Source organism: Crocuta crocuta, unplaced genomic scaffold, assembly GCF_008692635.1.
Source record: "Crocuta crocuta isolate KB4526 unplaced genomic scaffold, BGI_CrCroc_1.0 scaffold396, whole genome shotgun sequence".
NCBI classification, from domain to species: domain Eukaryota; kingdom Metazoa; phylum Chordata; class Mammalia; order Carnivora; family Hyaenidae; genus Crocuta; species Crocuta crocuta.
In genome coordinates, this window is record NW_027533259.1 from 729,799 (window position 1) to 746,705 (window position 16,907).

The 16,907-nt window shown below is 48.1% G+C and overlaps 1 protein-coding gene across 11 annotated transcripts in view; it reads left to right on the forward strand.

Annotated features, from left to right (window-relative positions):
• ATXN7L1 (ataxin 7 like 1) overlaps positions 1–16,907 on the forward strand; it is a 248,855-nt gene that overhangs the window by 181,503 nt on the left and 50,445 nt on the right. For 9 of the 11 annotated variants that reach the window (XM_077746937.1, XM_077746938.1, XM_077746943.1 and 6 more), the window contains one exon: positions 12,907–13,129. In XM_077746937.1, the coding sequence (XP_077603063.1) occupies positions 12,907–13,129 (223 nt within the window). Of the gene's footprint in view, positions 1–2,048; positions 2,096–3,160; positions 3,222–12,906; positions 13,130–16,907 lie in introns of those variants that run through there. The other 2 variants (XM_077746947.1, XM_077746945.1) reach the window with 2 other exon arrangements.

Genomic DNA, 16,907 nt, shown 5'->3' on the forward strand with positions numbered 1-16,907 from the left:
TGTACCCATGAGCCCTTGACCCACTGGCCTCGGGTCTGGAGGATAAGGCTCACAAGCAGACTGTCCCCAGCCAAAGCTGCAAGTGATGGGGAAAGGGGGACTTGATGCTCCCTCCAGTAAAGCTGGCTCCAGCAGGTGGTCGGGTCACGCCCCTCATTCCTCCCAGACCCCTTCCAAAGAAATGGAACTGTGGAAACCAGTGCTACTTTGTCATCCAGCACGGCCGCCTCCCAGTCAAAAATGGATTAATTCTCCTTCATTCTGGGAAGAAACTCTTTACAGGAGGGGAAAGGAAGCCAAGAACCCAGAAGCCCAAAGTCATGTTCTCTTGAATTATTCTTTCAGGGAGACTCCGTCTCCCTCTTTCTAATGCTCTTCAGTTTCCAAAGAGATGGTCCCACGATGGGATGGTTTTATAAAGACAGGTAGGCCCTGCCCAGCATATGTGGTGTGGCTTGAGATGATTCCATCTCCCCATGGTCTGAAGTTCTCCATAAAAGCCATATCTCTGACCCTCGTAAGGCTTTTTTTTTTTTTTTGTCTCTTAAAAGTCTGTTTTCATTTTTCCTTAGTGGACAGCATATATTCCTTAGGCAGGACTGACTTAAGGTTTATCAGGTAGTAGCCAAGTTTTGCAAAGAAATGTTGGATGAAACATGGGAGAGATCTCAGTAGAAGATGAAGTTGCCCAAAACCCACTCTGCCACTAGGTTGGGTTTATTTTTTTTTTTTTATTGAGGTGAAATTCGCATAACAAAATTAATCATTTTATATGTTTTACTTCTTAATTTTGGGAAAGAGAGAGAGCATGAATTGAGGAGGAGCAGAAGGAGAAGTAGAGACAGAATCCCAAGCAGGCTCCATGCTCAGTGCAGAGCCCGACGCAGGCCTCGATCTCACAAACTGTGAGATCACTACCTGAGCAGAAATCAAGAGTCAGACCTGTAACTGACTGAGCCACCCAGGCACCCCACAAAATTAATCATTTGAAAGCATACAACTCAGTGGCACTGAGTCCATTCCCAGCGCTGGGTAATTATCACCTCCACCTAGTTTTAAAACATTTTCATCAACCCCAAAAGAGACCTTATAACCGTTAAGCCATCATTCCTCACTGCCTTCTTCCCCAGCCCCTGGCAATCACTGACCTGCTTTCTGTCTGTATGAATTTACCTACTCTGGATATTTCCTATGAAATACACCATGTGGCCTTTTGTGAACCATTGGGGTATTTTCGGAAACCATCCCTCTCTCCCAATCTCCTTGCCAAAATCAAGGGATCAACTTTCTAAAAATTGTTTACTGTTTTTTATTTTTGAGAGAGAGAGAGACAGACAGCAAGCAGGGGAGGAGCAGAGAGAGAGAGGGAGACACAAAATTGGAAGCAGGCTCCAGGCTCTGCCTGGCAGCACAGAGCCTGACACGGGACTAGAACTCACAGACTGCAAGATTATGACCTGAGCCGAAGTTGGCCACTTAACTGACTGAGCCACCCAGGCACCCCAAGGAATCAACTTTATAAATATCCCAAATGAATGAAAACTCCCTGCTAGGATTAGTAGTTAAAATGTCCCACAAGAGTTCAACCTTTATAATGCTGTCTCTCCAAAGCAGAGGGCCAGGCATTGCCGTGGACTCTGCCCATCTGGCCGGATGGGCCCAGGGGGAAGGAGGAGCCGAGAGGCCTGAGCTCCTGCACGCGGCTGGGCCAGGCCCAAGGGGACAGGGGCTCCAGGAGCATGTGGCCATCGAGCCCGGGGACTGCAGCAAGACCCCCCAGCCCTTCCTAAACCCGGACTCTGCTCAAATCAGCCTCGGAGGAGTCCACTGCGTCTGACCACACCTCGTGTGTGTGCAGTTCAGGAAAACCCAAGTTCATCTGCCAAATTCAGGATACAGCCCTGACTGTTCCGGGCTTTTCTTTCTGCCTTTCCCTAATCGCATCTGGGCGTGCTCTCTTAAAGGGGAAGTGGTGCGTTCTGACTGGCCAGGGCCCTCAGCCAGGAGCCAGGAAACGGCTCCCACGAGTCGCGTTGCCCAGCGTGTCACTGGCTCAGCCTCCTTACCCAAACGGCAAGGCTGTCTCCCGGGATGTGTAAGTGTGAGCGCAGGGCACGTTGGCCACACTGGATGGCATGGGGCTGGGCCCAGGTCACGGAAGAGAGAACCTGGCTGACGGAGCGTGCTGTCAACCCACCATCCATTTAGCAAACTCGAGGTGTAGCGTAGACAGCACTGTGGGGCTGTGGGCTGGTGCTGGAGCCGAGACAGGGCTGAGGTGTGCAGTGGGGAGAGGAGCCACCTCAGAAAGAGGTCAGGAGTAGGAGGCTGGGTTGGGGACCAGTCTATTTTGGACAGCCCTTCTGCAGGCGTAAGCCTCGCAGCCCTGGTAGGAGCGCAGTGGAAATTTTTGTAGCACATACCTCTCCTAGCGCCGGGAACCTCACCAGCCCGTCGCCCCCCTCCCCACTTCTCTGCATTTATGTGCAGCACCAACGACACTTTATGCGCATATCTACTCAGCAATTATTTCTGTCCTTGTTATGTTGTGATTTGTGTTGAGAAATATTTCAGGTCTCTTGCGCTCAAACTTCTAAAATTGCTTGACACTCGCGACCTGTGATTTTCCTTGTTTCCTACTTGCGGGTGGTCCTCGGTCCTGTGTGTGCACATGGTGGGCCCTGGGTGAAGGTCGGTGGCTGGCACCCCCCCACACACACACCCCTGCAGGGCAGACTGGCTGGCTCACTCAGGTGATTGGCACGGTACCTGGCCTGGTTTCTAGCTCGGGTTTTGTTTCCTGTGTGCCCACGGAGAAATCGGGGGGGGGGGCCGCACACGCTCACGCCCACAGTTCCCAACTCAGTGCCCCAAGTGAGTGACTGACGGTAGGAAAACAGACTCTTCCCTATATGTTTGACTCCTCTCTGCCCTAGATCTTTGTTTGTACGGTGGTGATGGTTGATCTTAAATCATGGAAAAGGCTTTGTTTTCCCCGAAATAATTCAGACCTTTAGCTCCTAAAGAAGGAGGCAGAGGGAAACAGAAGGGGGCTGGGGAGAAAGGGGGAAAAAATGTGTCTCTGTACTCACATATTGACAGGGTACAGCCACACCCTATTTCAAGACAACTTCCTGTTTGCCACTGCCAACTGCCACTCCAAGGAGAACAGAAATGGTTCCGTTATTAGTGGCTGCTGTGGGACCCCGACAGCCTGTGGGGTGAGTGGTTCTGAGTGACGCTGTGAACTTAGCAGGGAGTGGAGGCTTTGCACCTTCTATTGTGGGAGGCTGTGGCCCTGCACTCGAAATTGGAAGTCAGGACAGATAGAAACCAAGCAGTCGTGGCCTCTCCTCTCTCAGCCCCTGTATTTTGAACAGTGTGCTCCTGTAGGATTCTTGTAAATGGAATGGTTTTAATTCAGGGGCAGGGAGAAGGCAGAGAACTACCCACTTAGTAAAACCACTACTTGCATTTTTTAAGAAATCTACATTTTCATGTATGTGGGGAACTTCTAATAAGTGAGTTGGTGCTGTGGTAACTGCCCTCTGTGTTGCCACCAAGCCTCACAACACTCATTTCTTCAACCCTGAACACAGCAGGTGCCTGTTAGGGAGAGACCCAGGGCTAAATGCCAGGGACAAGAGTGAATAAATAAGACACCTGCCCTCGAGGTGTGTCCAATGATAGGATGCCCAGGCCGGTAAACCGGTGATGACATGTGATGTTGTGCAGATAGGGGGCTTCAGTGTACTAGGGGAGCACCTGCCCCCTCATAACCCAATAATGTGGACATTGCTGTCCCCCTATTTAAAGGGAAGGACACTGGGGTTCACGGGGTTATTTTATCTGCCTAGTCACAGAGCTAATGAGTGACAGAGCTGGGATTGGAGCCCAGATGTCTCTGATTCCAAAGACAGCGGTGTTTGGTCCGCACTTCCTGTGACTTCCAAAGCTGGCCCAGAGCATGAGAATCCCCTCAGGACCTTTTAAAAAGTACAGATTTGGGGTCCCTTGCCCTGCTGTCCCAAGAGTGAAGAGCCCTCCACAGCACCAGGTGGTCTCTGAGATGTAGGTTCGGCCCAAACACTTGTTCTGCCTTGTGCTTCAGGATCTTCCCTCCCTGGCTTGCGGTTATGGACAGGATTTTTTTTATATGCTTAGCCCAAGGCATCTGGGGAAAACTCCTGGTGTTGCCTCAAGACAGTATTGGGAAGATTCGGTCCAGCCATTCAGGTGCTTTAGACATTGGAAATCCCTGTTTGTGTATCCTCTCCCCAAAGACACACCAGCCTATGCCTCCTGCTCCGCCCAACTTCCAGCCGCCTGTCTCACCTGTCCCTCTGGTGCCCCCAGGGTGGGGAGGATGTCAGCTGTGCCATCTTGAAGTAGAATCCAACAATGTATACTGAAGCTGGAAGCCACCAGCTTACATCTAAGCTTCGGCGGTTCCTGCGTTTGAACCCATGTGGCGTGTGCGGTGGGTATGTTGGGTGTTTATGGGAAGCAGTCGCTCTAATGGAGAAGTTAATACCAGCCGGAGGGGGGAGGGTTCCTTCTCACCCCCTCTGCTATCACGTTGGCTCTGGGCACATGGGAACAGCTAGGATGATCAAAGGCCTGATATTTTTTTTTTTTAATTTTATTTTATTTTAGAGAGAGCATGCACACGAGCAGGGGAGGGGATGGAGAGGGAGAAAGAGAAAATCTCAAGCACACTCAGAGTGGAGCCCAATGCAGGGCTCGATCCCATGACTCTTGGATCGTGACCTGAGCCAAAATCAAACTCAGGCCCTTCAGGCAGCAGCCTGCCTCTGAGGAAGGCCTTCCTCCACCACCCAAGGTGCCGAAGTAGTGGCCAGCCTGGGATCTGGAAAGTGCGTCCCACGAAGAGGGAACCCTCTGGCCATGACAGTGTCTTATCTTATCTCCACCATCATATCCCAGTGCCTGGCACACAGTTATGTGTCAAGGAAATGCTTTAAATATGAATGAATGAATGAATGAATGAATGAATGTTGACTTGAACACCTTTTACCCCTTCCTACCTTTGTATCTGCACCTCTGTATCTGTGTTCTCTCCTTTGCCTTCTCTGGTTGAGGATGTGTTAGTGCTGTTGTAGTTGCTGTTTGCTTGTTTTATCTTTTTTCTTATGTGGACTTAAAGAACCTTAACAAAACAGAGCCTATTAAGCAGTCTACTCCACATCCTTCCCTTCTTTTCTCATGTATCTGTCTACATCACGTATTCATATATATATGTGTCCCTTTTTGTTTATTTGTTTTTATAAAGTAATAATGAGCGTTTGCATATTATTTGTGATATTTGTAATTTCCTTGTGGATTTGGGCATACCATCTCATGTACACCTTTCCTTAGCTAGAAATAACCCTCCTTCCTGTCATCTTCAATGGTTTTATTTTAGATCATTCAGGTCAATTGTGACATTTTTTACTATTGTAAACAGCGTCACTGAGAATACCTTTGAACTTTTTGGGGGCGGGGGATTATTTCCTTGAGGTCTACTTTCCAGACTACAACTATCAGATTACCAGATCAAAGGCTGTGAATTCCTTTTTAGTTCTTGTCATTATCACCAGGTTGGTCTCCGGAGAAATGTCATCCCTTGAAAGTACCCCAGCAGTGTGTGTACATGTGCTTCTTTCCCCCAAGGTCTATATTTGCTGTGGTTTTTTTCTTCAAACTAGGTTCGGTGCTGAGTAAGGGTTGGGGGCTCATCCCTGAGGGCTGATGGAAATATTTCAGGGCCCTGGAAAGTCCCTGGGACTCCCCGCATCGTGCCCAGCAGGGGATGATGCCAGAAATTTGCACCTTCGTAGGTATAAATAACCAACAAAAGAACAGGTATGGGGGAAATGCTTCTAGGCGGGGACATGAAGAGACTCTCAAGTTGTACAAGTTCAGGGTTGTGTCTCTGCCAGCTCTGAAATTGGGGAAATGCTTTGTCAAGAATCGTGGCAGAACCTGTGTTGCTGAAGGTGTACAGGGAGAGGATATCCGAGCAGGGTGGCATGATGGGAAGAGCACTGGCTTGGGCCGGCCAGACCTGGGCTCTCTCCAAATTTCATCATCTTGCTAAGTTTTAATTTCCCCATCTATAACAAGAAGGCAAACAGCATCCACTTTGCAAGGCTGCTGGGTAGATGACAAGAGCTGGAAAGGGTAAAAGGAACTTGCAAGGTGCCTGACACATAGGCACTCAAGAATGCTGTCTCTCTTCCTGAATGAATGGGCACAGGGTGACCCGATGACTGAGAAACCAACGCGGAGCCTGAAGCGATTTGAGCACCGAGCTGGCACAAGCCACCAGCCCACAGTGGCATTTGTCAAAGTGCTCCAGACGGTGCCTGTTACCTGACAGCGCGTAGGAGGTAAAGACCTAGTATAAGCTAATTGGGGGCAGGCACCCATGCCTTAAGGAGCTCTTCCCCAGCCACTCAGGCCCTGAGTCTTTTAAAGAGGTAGGTACTCTGGCCTGAGGAGGAGTAGGCACTCCAGAGGAGCTCACAGCACTGCTGGCATAGGAACTGCTTGGCACGGCTCTGCCTGCCACAGTCACTTGACTTTGCTGTGTCTTCATTTCCTCCCCTGCTGAGGAAGGCTGATTCAATATGCCTCCTCTAACCACCATGACACTATATTTAGTGTCTAAGTACAATTGTGGCAAATGAGACCACAAGCTCAGATTCTAGCCCCCACGCTTCCACTTAATAGCCTTGTGACTTCAGAGCTTCTTAAACGCAGTCGGCCTCAGTGTCCACAGCTGTGAACTGGGGACCAGCTGCCTCACTGAGTGGCCGCAGGATACAACTAGCACAGTTCCTATGTGGTTTCCCCCATGCCGAGGCCTCTGCCTTGCCCCTCGCCTTCCAGCTCCAGTTCGCTCTTAGAAGAAGGCCCCCCCGAATTCAGAGTTGTCCTTTATGGAAGGCATCCTGACTGCGGCTATGAATGCAGATAGAATCCATTGATAAAATAGAGCCCAGCTAATGATTTGCCAAGTACCTGCCCTGGGAGGTGGGGACTGAAAGAGAGTGTACGCTGTCAAATGAGAAAGCCCAGTGCTAGCCTAAGCCTGAGTGAGTTTACACAACCGTGGCGAGCCACAGGTGACGGTGGTGCTCAAGGTCTGTTGGGAGGGGACTGGTCCCCTAAAAACCATATTGGAAAATTCCCGACAAGTTTCTAAGGCTGGTACAGGGAGCCGCACCGGGTGTCGGTGGCTGGCTCAGCCATTCGTGAGGCATCTGGGCTGACGTTTTCAGCACAGGATATTGATGTTGTGAGTATGAAAATATCTCCGTGAATAAGCACGGGGTGGGGGGAGGTCCAAATTTTTACTGAAACAGAATTGTCTGCAAACCTGGTGGATTTGGCCAGCGGGCAGGAAGGGAGAGGACTGTGGAGACACCAGGCTCCCCACACCTACCAGGGATTTTCAGAATGCTGGGAGGCGGTGTCTGCGAGCCCCCCACGCAGCTGTGTGCCCTGGAGCCGCACCTGGATGGTTAAGGCGTGTGTGGTGAAGCTGGTGGTCAGCTGCGGAGGCCATGGTCTGGACTTCTTGTGGTAGATGTGCAAAACAAGTTAAAGGATTTGGGTTTTCATTTCTTTGGTCCTGGGGTCCCCAACACACCCTGAGGCTGAGGTCACAGGCTGTGGTGCGGGGTTGCTGAGGGCGACCTAACAGGTGTCTCTTTTCCTTTTGCTGGGGGAGAGGGGGTGCCCTGCTGACGTGCCCATACGCAGTGGGCGGGAGGGCACGGTGTGTCCTGAGAGTTCCTCCACGCTCTCCCTGTCCACTGCAGCATCTTCCAAGATTTCAAGGTGGTAGCGATCAGACCACAGGCCCTGTAACCTTGAACAACTCGTGTCTCTGAGCCTCAGTTTTTTCATCTGTAGAATGGAAATAATAATATCTCTTTTAGGGTACTGTAAGAATTAAATGCTGTAAGGTAGTGCGTGGTATATGGGAAATTCTTAGTAAATTATTAGTAATGTTGGCCAGAGGAGAGAGAGGTGAGACCAGAGATTGCTGATCCAAGATCAGTCACTGAGGTTGTTCTTGATGTAGTTGACACACTACAGGGGTGTTCTCATAGTGATTTTCTGTTTCCACTTTAGCAGGTAAGTGGTACCTCATATTAGCGTTAGCACAACAGATTGGTTTAGTCTTTCTCTCTGGAAAGAAAATGTGTTGCAAGAGCTATAAACTATTAATCTTTCACTTTGGGAACTATACCTCAAAGAAATAATCCTAAAACACACTTTTTAAATAAATTGTTTTTTAAAAAAAAAAGCCAGACAGTAAATAGCTAGTAAGAGAGTAGCTAAGTAATATAGAGCAATGATTGAATATTACCTCACCATTTAAAATGATCAGTATATGGAAATTAGTAATGAATAAACAGAATAATGTTTGTTGAAAAAGAATACTCCAAAATATCAATTAATTACAATTTTGCTAATACATCTATGTACATTACCAAAGAATGAGAAAAATTAGAGAAAAGGCCTCTTTTTCTTTAAAAAAAATTTTTTTAAGTCTATGAAATAATTTAGGGGCACCTAGGTGGCTCAGTCAGTTGAGCATCTGACTCTTGTTTTCGGCTCAGATCATGATCCCAGAGTCATGGGATCAAGCCCTGCATTGGGCTAAGCGCAGAGCCTGCTTAGGATTCTATCTCTTTCCTTCTCTGTCGCTCTCCCTGCTCACGTGCTTGCTTGCTCTCTCTCTCAATCTCTCTAATTAAAAAAAAAAGTTTATAAAATATTTTAATAGCAAATAAAAAATACAATGTTTTATAAACTCTTTCCGGGCAGGGCAAATGGAATTAGAATAATTATAAGGATCTCCATTAGGCTGTCCCTTGACCAAAACAGAAAAAATAAGTAAGCCCAGAGTAGGTGAGGACTTGGAGCAGAATGCTGGTAAGGTGAATCTGGAACACTTTACCCAGGGACACTGCACAGCAATATCTTTTTACAAGAAACCAAGATGCTGTCTTCTCCTGTCACCAGCCCACCAAAGATAAAACCATGTAAGTTATCTACACATGGGTCTTCACAGACTAGAGAAACACAGACTGAATAGGCATTGGATCTTTCTGAAAAATCTACTCACTCTGCGCTACCCAGGACATCAGTTCTACCCATTTTCAAAAGCTTTGGCGAGTGAAGTGTGAAGCTCGCCTCCTAAGGGACGCTCTGATCATGGTGACCCTAGTTCCACACTTGAAATTCATGTACAGCCTTTCTCACCTGCACCAGTGGCTGGCAAGCTTGTTCTTTTTTTTTTTTTTTTTAATGTTTTATTTATTTCTAGGAGAGAGAGAGAGAGAGACAGCGTGAGCAGGGGAGGGTCAGAGAGAGAGGGAGTCACAGACTGAAACAGGCTCCAGGCTCTGAACTGGCAGTCAGCACAGAGCCCGCTGCGGGGCTCGATCCCACGAACCGCGAGATCATGACCCAAGCGAAAGTCGGCCGCTTAACCGACTAAGCCACCCAGGCGCCCCAGGCAAGCTTGTTCTTGAAGCTCAGGGGACAGAAGTCTGGGTCTCTTTGTGGGATACCTTGAAATAGTGATAGATTTACTTAAGTATGAATAATAAGGAACAGTTCAAGCAGGAAATACTGCTTTAATCTGTTTATTACAATACAAAATCACACATGAAAAAAAATTAAGGGTGAAGGGCTATCTTCAAGTTTTGTTGAGTATTCTCTCATATACAATTTGTCCTTCCAGCTGGTCATTTGAGAAAAATTTATGGAACTAAAATAGAAAACCAAGATAAAAGTGTATCCATTAATTTCATCTTCTCTGTGATTTTAGCAGTGGAATGTGCTAGCCAGGTCACTATACAGAATTCTCTGAGGAGGTGATTTTAGAATCACTGGTCTGGCTCATTCATTTTGTCCATAATGGCATCCTTCCTTGTGATTGGTCTTTGCTTATAGTAGTAGTAGTTAGTAGTAGTAGTAGTAGTAGTAGCATCTTAAAATTTTAATTCCAATATAGTTAACATACAGTGTTATGTTAGTTTCAGGTGTACAATATAGTGATTCAACACTTATATACATTACTCAGTGCTCATTACAACAAGTGCCCTCCTTAATCCTCATCACCTCTTTCACCCACTCCCCCACCCCCAACCTCTGGTAACTATTAGTTTGTTTTCCGTAGTTAAGAGTCTGTTTTTTGCTTTGTCTCCTTTTTTCTTTGCTCATCTGTTTTGTTTCCTAAACTCCACATATGAGTGAAATCATATGGTATTTGTCTCTCTTCATTTACTTGTATTATTTTTAACTCTTAGTTCAGCAAAAACAAAATTTCTCTTCGTTATCAGAGCTTAGCTGTCCACCAGAGCTAAGGAGTATTTCTGCACATCCTTTTCCCCCTACCCACTAGGTCAGCTCGAGCAAGTGATAAGCAAGTGAGTAAATGAAGAAAATTCCCAAACAGTAGTGGTAAAAATCAAAGTCATATTTTAGTTTTGGAAACCCCTGCCAAAAAAAGAAGTTGTTAAGCAAGACGCTTCCCAAGGGCAGCCAGAGCTCCGGGTTTGAAGGGAGAAGACTTGGCTCTGGTCTCGGCATTGTCCCCAACTTGCTGTGCCCTGCGGGCTCCCGATGGTAACCTCTCCGACCTCACCCATTAGCAAAGAGATCGGACGAACTTTCGATCCAGTCCTAACCTTCCGTGATTGTAAGTCCTGCACTTCCTAGTTTCCTGGCTTCAAATCTTGGTCACGGTACACCCCATTTCCTGCCTTCCTGAGAACTGGCTAGGCCCCTTCACACAGCACAGAGGACCATTGCTCGTGTAGCCATTGGCCCTGACCTTGGCGAGTCACCTCGCCCTTCTGGGTCTTCTTTGGCCAGTCAGCCGTGAGGAGGGTGGAGACGCCTCGCTGCTTCCTGCCTGTCTCACAAGGGTTGTAAAGGCCAGTACAACTTCACAAAGGATGAATTAATTCCTCCAAGGAAGGTCCTGCCTGAGTAAAATATTTCAATACTTCAGCTGTAATTATTGCTCTACTATTCAGAAATCATGAGAGATGAGAAGAAAAGGTACTGGTGTAAGTATGTCTTGTATTTATGGTAATGGAGAGGAAAGAGACCTTAGAGGCCACCTAGGGACCCACTTCATTTACAGATAAAGACATGGAAACTGAGAATGTGTAAGTGGTGAAGTCCAGACCAGAAGCTTAATAATGTGGTATGGTTGGAGTCAGAGACTAGATCTCTGGCTCGCCGCCCAGAGTTCTCCCACGACGTCAAAGAAGACACCCTGGGATTGGCTCTTGGTTTTTAAGACTTGCAGTGGCATGGGACTGGGGTGCGGGGGGTGGGGGGGGGAGTTGAGCATGTATGCAAGGTTGGCTCTGATTCAATGAAGAAAACTTACTCAGTAAAGTAATTCAGTGTAGGCAAACCGTGAACACTGGTCAGGCCCAAAGGACCCAACAATCAGATGATCACCAAAAATCCACTTTCCCCCCAATTCCCACTTCATCAGAGGACTAGGGTCAATCTGTTTTGAGACAGCCTGGCAGCCCATTGGTTGAGGGAACACAGAGAGACCCTCAGCGTCCCATTCCTGATGGTCAGGTTGGTCTGGCTTTCTTCTCCCAGGTCTTCTCCTGGAATAACTGCCAGAAAGGTCTCAGTAATGAGAAAAGGCTTATTACCCAGCTTGGAGATGGAAGGACAATGTGGACTGCCATCTCTGCCTTCTACCTTGTTCATTATCACGTTCAACCCAGATTTCCAGATTTGTGATTTCTTCTTCCCATCAGGACACTTTGTTTTGAAGATTTTATTTTTAAGTAATCTCTCCACCCAATGTGGGGCTCAAACTTGCAACCCTGAGATCAAGAGTCATATGTTCTACCAACCTAGCCAGCCAGGTGCTGCCATCAGGAGACATGTTATAATTTCATTTATTTATTCAACACACGAATGAAGCACCAACTTATATGTGGAGCCCTGACATAGGCACCAGAAAGCCAGAGGGGACTTAGGGTTTCAGAGCCTTCATCTTTTGGGGATCCGGAGTTCTTTCCTATAATTGTATACAAAGTTTTTGCGCATGTGTAAATGTGCCATTTTCTTGAGAGGGGGTCCTTAGCTTGGATTAGATCTGTTAGCCCATAACAGTTAAGAACTTTACTCCATGCACCTGTTTTCCTGGTCAGCATCCTCATCCTGCCCATTGAGTCAAGATCTCCGGGGCTAACCGAGTGAGAACAAGTGAGGATGTCCATCCAGAGCTCTGGGGTTTTCTATGGAACCTCAAGAGGCTGTGCCTGGCCACCTAAACCCGGGCGCACATCTGTGATTTCTCCCTCAAGCACTGATGCCTTCCTGCAGTGGCCCTGGACCTCAGTGAGCCCTGGAGAGGCCACCGTGTCACATGGGCAGATGCTGAGCCACTCCCTGGCACTCAAAGACCCTTTTATTCAGCCCTTCTGGTCCTTCGGACCTTACTGCTCCTGCTGGGAGAGGGGAGGGAGTCATGTTCAAGAATTTCCTATTTGTTCTCTGGAGAGTCCTGCTCTACTCACTGCCCCGAGGGACCTGTGGCCTCTGAGTGCTGTCTGGGGCTTATCCCACTGTGTTCTGATGGCGGCTGGTGTACCCTCCACTCGTCCTGTGGACGTGGTTTTGCAGAAGGATAAAAAAAGCCTCTTGTGAGAACCTTGGTATATCAGTCTCATGTGCCATTTGATAAAGAAATTCAGAATGAAATCCCTGCTTGTTGGGGAGATAGGAGCAGATGTCAAGACGAATCGTCATCAGGACGGGGCTTCAGGGGTGCTGACATGGCCAGGTAACCATTTTTCTCTTTGCCTGTGCTGAGTTCTATTCTTTCTTCCTCTGTAGAGAGAAGACACGGTTCAATGTGTAGACCTTCTCCCTCTCCAGCATCTCCACCGTCCAGTTCCAGGACAGCATTAGGACAGGTGAAAACCAAAGCCTGTCTCAGCGGCCAGAACCCTGCCAACAGCACCTCAAAGCCATTCAAAACGCCCAAAGACAATCTACTTACCTCCAGCAGCAAACAGCACACGGTCTTTTCTGCAAAGGGATCCAGGGACAAAGCATGGTGAGTGTCGGGCACTGGCAGCCCGCAGCTGTTTGTCCCTTGCTTATCCATGTCACCACAGGAAACTGTGTTTACCCTCTGGCTTTGTTCCTGGGCATTGAGTCCAGGAATTTGGGGAATGAGGAGGGAATGGGACACAGAAGCAGAATAATAGGGTGAGAGACCTAAATCCCAAGAGGGAACCCAGGACCTAATAACACCATATATGCCTGACAGGGGATGCTTCGCTGTCCCTGAGAGCTGAGCCAGGTTGGGTCTCAGGAAAGAGTAACAGAGAAATAGTCCTCAGTTATGTGGTCATCTCTCAATTTTCCACCCCAGTGAAGAGAAGCTTTGAGGTAAATCATCAGAAGCTCAGACAATTTGCCCAGCGGGGAGTGAAGCCACCGGCCAGACCCTCGGCCCTGGGAAGCAGGCCCCCCAGTGAGCCTCCCTACCTCAAAACAGCCAGGCCTCCGCTCCAGAGGCACAGGTAATTAGGAGCTGACCACTGGAAGAAAAGAAGAATCCAAAGAGAATGTCACCCCTTTGATGGGGTGGGAGACAGCTGCAGGGCTCTGAAGCATCAGAGGCTTGGGGTTCTTTTTTTTTTTTAATCTCAATCTTTACCCAAGAGTCAGAAAAGGTTACCCATGGGGTGGACCCCTAGGGGACCAAACTGCAGAGGAGGACAGGAAACAGTAGGCAAGTATCTTCATATGCTGACAGCCCCAACTCGGAACACTTAGGACGGGCTTATGACAGAGCCTCTATCCTTCTTGTTCGGGGGTCGTGAAGGCAGACGGGTTAAGTGTGGAGCCTGCCTCACTTATATATTTAAGGAGAAAAAGTGTTCTGTTAATTAATGATAGTTAATTACACTTAAGTTCATCTCTAGTAAAGCTGTGGACTGCCCTTATTTGTCAATTTAATTTGTCACTGCTCTCTGGAAATTATGATGCCTTTGTAAAGAGCTCATGATGCCAGATCAATGAAAAGAGCCTCTTGCGATAGAATGGAAAGCTTTAGACACAGGTGTCGAGGATGGGAGTTATCGTCATACAGGTGGGCCATGTGGGCAAGCTTTGTTCTCTCAGACTGTTAGGGACATAGCAGGTTAGGGAAGATCCAGCCAGAGAGTGACGGTTGGTGGCCTCTGGACCTGCTCGTGCAGAGTGTAAGTCCGTCTTTAATTAGTGACTTTGCTGCTAGCTTTTTTGCCAAGGCAGCACCAGGTGTCTCTATGGAAACACAAACCTCTGGACCCCTGCCTGCCTACACAACTCAGCTGGGTGGCTTTGGGCAAGTTGCTTGATCTGGTGTGCCTCAATGTTCCACATCTGTAAAATGGAGCTAATAATAGCTCTGTGCTGTGGCATTGCCAGGAGGATGAAGAGAGCTAAAAAGCAACAAGTGCAGTGTCTGAAGCAGAGCACACATTCAATAAATATGTGACGACAATGTCATTGTTGTGTGCGCCAAAGGACGGAGCTCTTATAACTGGTGCTAGAGGCTGAGACGTCCAATCTCTCTGAAACGCTAGAGAAATGAAGTTGAAAAAGGAAAAGGATAAAGTCATTGCTTCAGAGTCCAGAAAGGAGGTACTGAGAAACCAGATGGGGAGAGCTGGACAAGGGGCTCGTGAGGAATAAGCCAGAAGGAGAGTCAGGGGTCACAGAAGATCATAGCACGAACAGCACAGATGGCAGATGAGACACGTGGTCCCTGCAGGGTGAAACACAGCACCGCGCATTCTCGCAGGAGGCCAGCCTTCGGGGAGGTCCCCGGGCTGGATCAGGGTCCACACTCCAGGGAAGCCAACTCCATACATGCTCCTTAAGACTTGCTACAGAGCAGAAGGTGGTTCTGAAAGAGTCTGAAAAAATTAGCCAGGGCCTGAAGAAGAGCAACCAAAAGTATCACACGGAGGGAAGTCCTTCTTATGAAAAAAAAAAAAAAAAAAAAAGGTGGCGCGTGTTGGGGGTGCTCAGAAAACCAGAACGCTTGCCTTGTGTAAAGAGCAGAAAGTGAACGTGTGATTTGCCCACCTTCTCGAAGGCAGATAGGGTGCACCAGGAGGCTGACCGCAGCTGCATCTTCCTTTCGTGCCTCCAGCCAGCTGGGCCATTGTCCCCTGTCCTCCATCACCAGGGGCGTGTGTTGGGAAGGCTGGGCAGACTCAGAGACTGAGAGGGCTCTGCCTCCATGAAGGCAGGCTTCTCCAAAGAGCAGTATAGATGAGCCAGCGCTGAGCCCGGGACACAAAAAGCCACTTCAAGGCTGGGCTCAGCCACGAGCTTTCCGTGTGACCTTGAACAAGTCACTTCACTTCTTGGAGTCTCATTTTCAAGCCTGAATATTTTGTGATTCTAAGGCACAGTCCTCTCAAAAATTTTCGAAGTTTCCTCATTGCCTACTGGATTAAGAATTAGGTCCCCAGCCCAACATAAGAGACTCTCTACCAACTGGCTCCAAACCCTCTAAACCAGTCGTCCAGTACCATCCCATTATTCCAGCTTACCCACCATGTCTTCTTCTGGTGCCTTTGCCTAAAACATCCCTCCACCTGTCTGCACTCAATTTAACATTTAATGAGCACCTACTATTCCATAACAAGACCTGAGGATACATAGGACCCCCTGATGGCATCTCTGTGCAGAATAGAAAAAGGCCTGGATACAGCCCTGTCCCAGAGTGCACATTTGGCTAATGGACTTCTTTGCCTGCTCACTCCCTTAACCAGACATCCTAGTGCAGTGCATAACCTGTACAACCATACACTGAAGCCTTGGGGATGCAAGATTAAATGAGACACAGATTCTCTTAGGGAGTCTGTAAAAAGAGACATAAGCTAACACAGAGTACACTGTGATAAGAGCCAACATATTGGTAGCACAAAAGACGGGCACCTACCTCAGCCTGAGAACTCAGAAAAGCTTTTTCAGAAGGGGTCACACGTGAGCTGAATTTGAAGGATAAGTAGGAATAATCCAGACAAAGAAAACTGGATTTGAATGGTAAATGTTATATATATTTTTAACACATTTTTTAAACATTTTTGTGAGTATGGGAAGAGGGAACAGAATGTGCAGACGTATTTGCATGTGGGAAGAGACGGGCAGGGCCATGTTAGGAAGTTCCACTCAGTGTGCTAAGTGCAGGGATTTGGAGTCCATCCCCAAAAGCCCCACGGAGCTGTTAAAGGAGCAGCTTTGAGCTGCAGTAGATCACCCCGCTCTCAGCATAAAGGACCGCTCATGGGGCACCTGGGTGGCTCAGTCGTTTAAGCATCTGCCTTCAGCTCAGGTCATGATCTCGTGGCCCATGACTTCGAGCCCCACATTGGGCTCTGTGCTGACAGCTCAGAGCCTGGAGCCTGCTTCAGATTCTGTGTCTCCCTCTCTCTCTGCCCCTCCCCCACTCATGCTCGGTCTCTCTCTCTCTCTCTCTCAAAAATAAATAAACGTTAAAAAATTTTTAAAAATAAGGACAGCTTGAGGGGCCACTCAGGAAGCAGTGAGGGCGTTTTTGCATAATCCAGGTGAGCTGTGGTGATATCCGGTATCCAGGCAACGGTGGGCATGTGCAGAAGGAGCCACCAGGGAGAAATGCTAGCGGGAAAACGCCACAAGAGCCGAGTGTTCATTGCGCACAGCTCTTGCAGTACAAGAGAAGACTGGTCAAGGCTTGAACAACTGGATGCTGACTGATCCTGCCACTTTCTCAAGGAGGATAGAAAAGGCCAGAGGTTAGGGTGGGAAGGAGAGGACAAATTAAGCTGGGAAGTCATTGGAATATG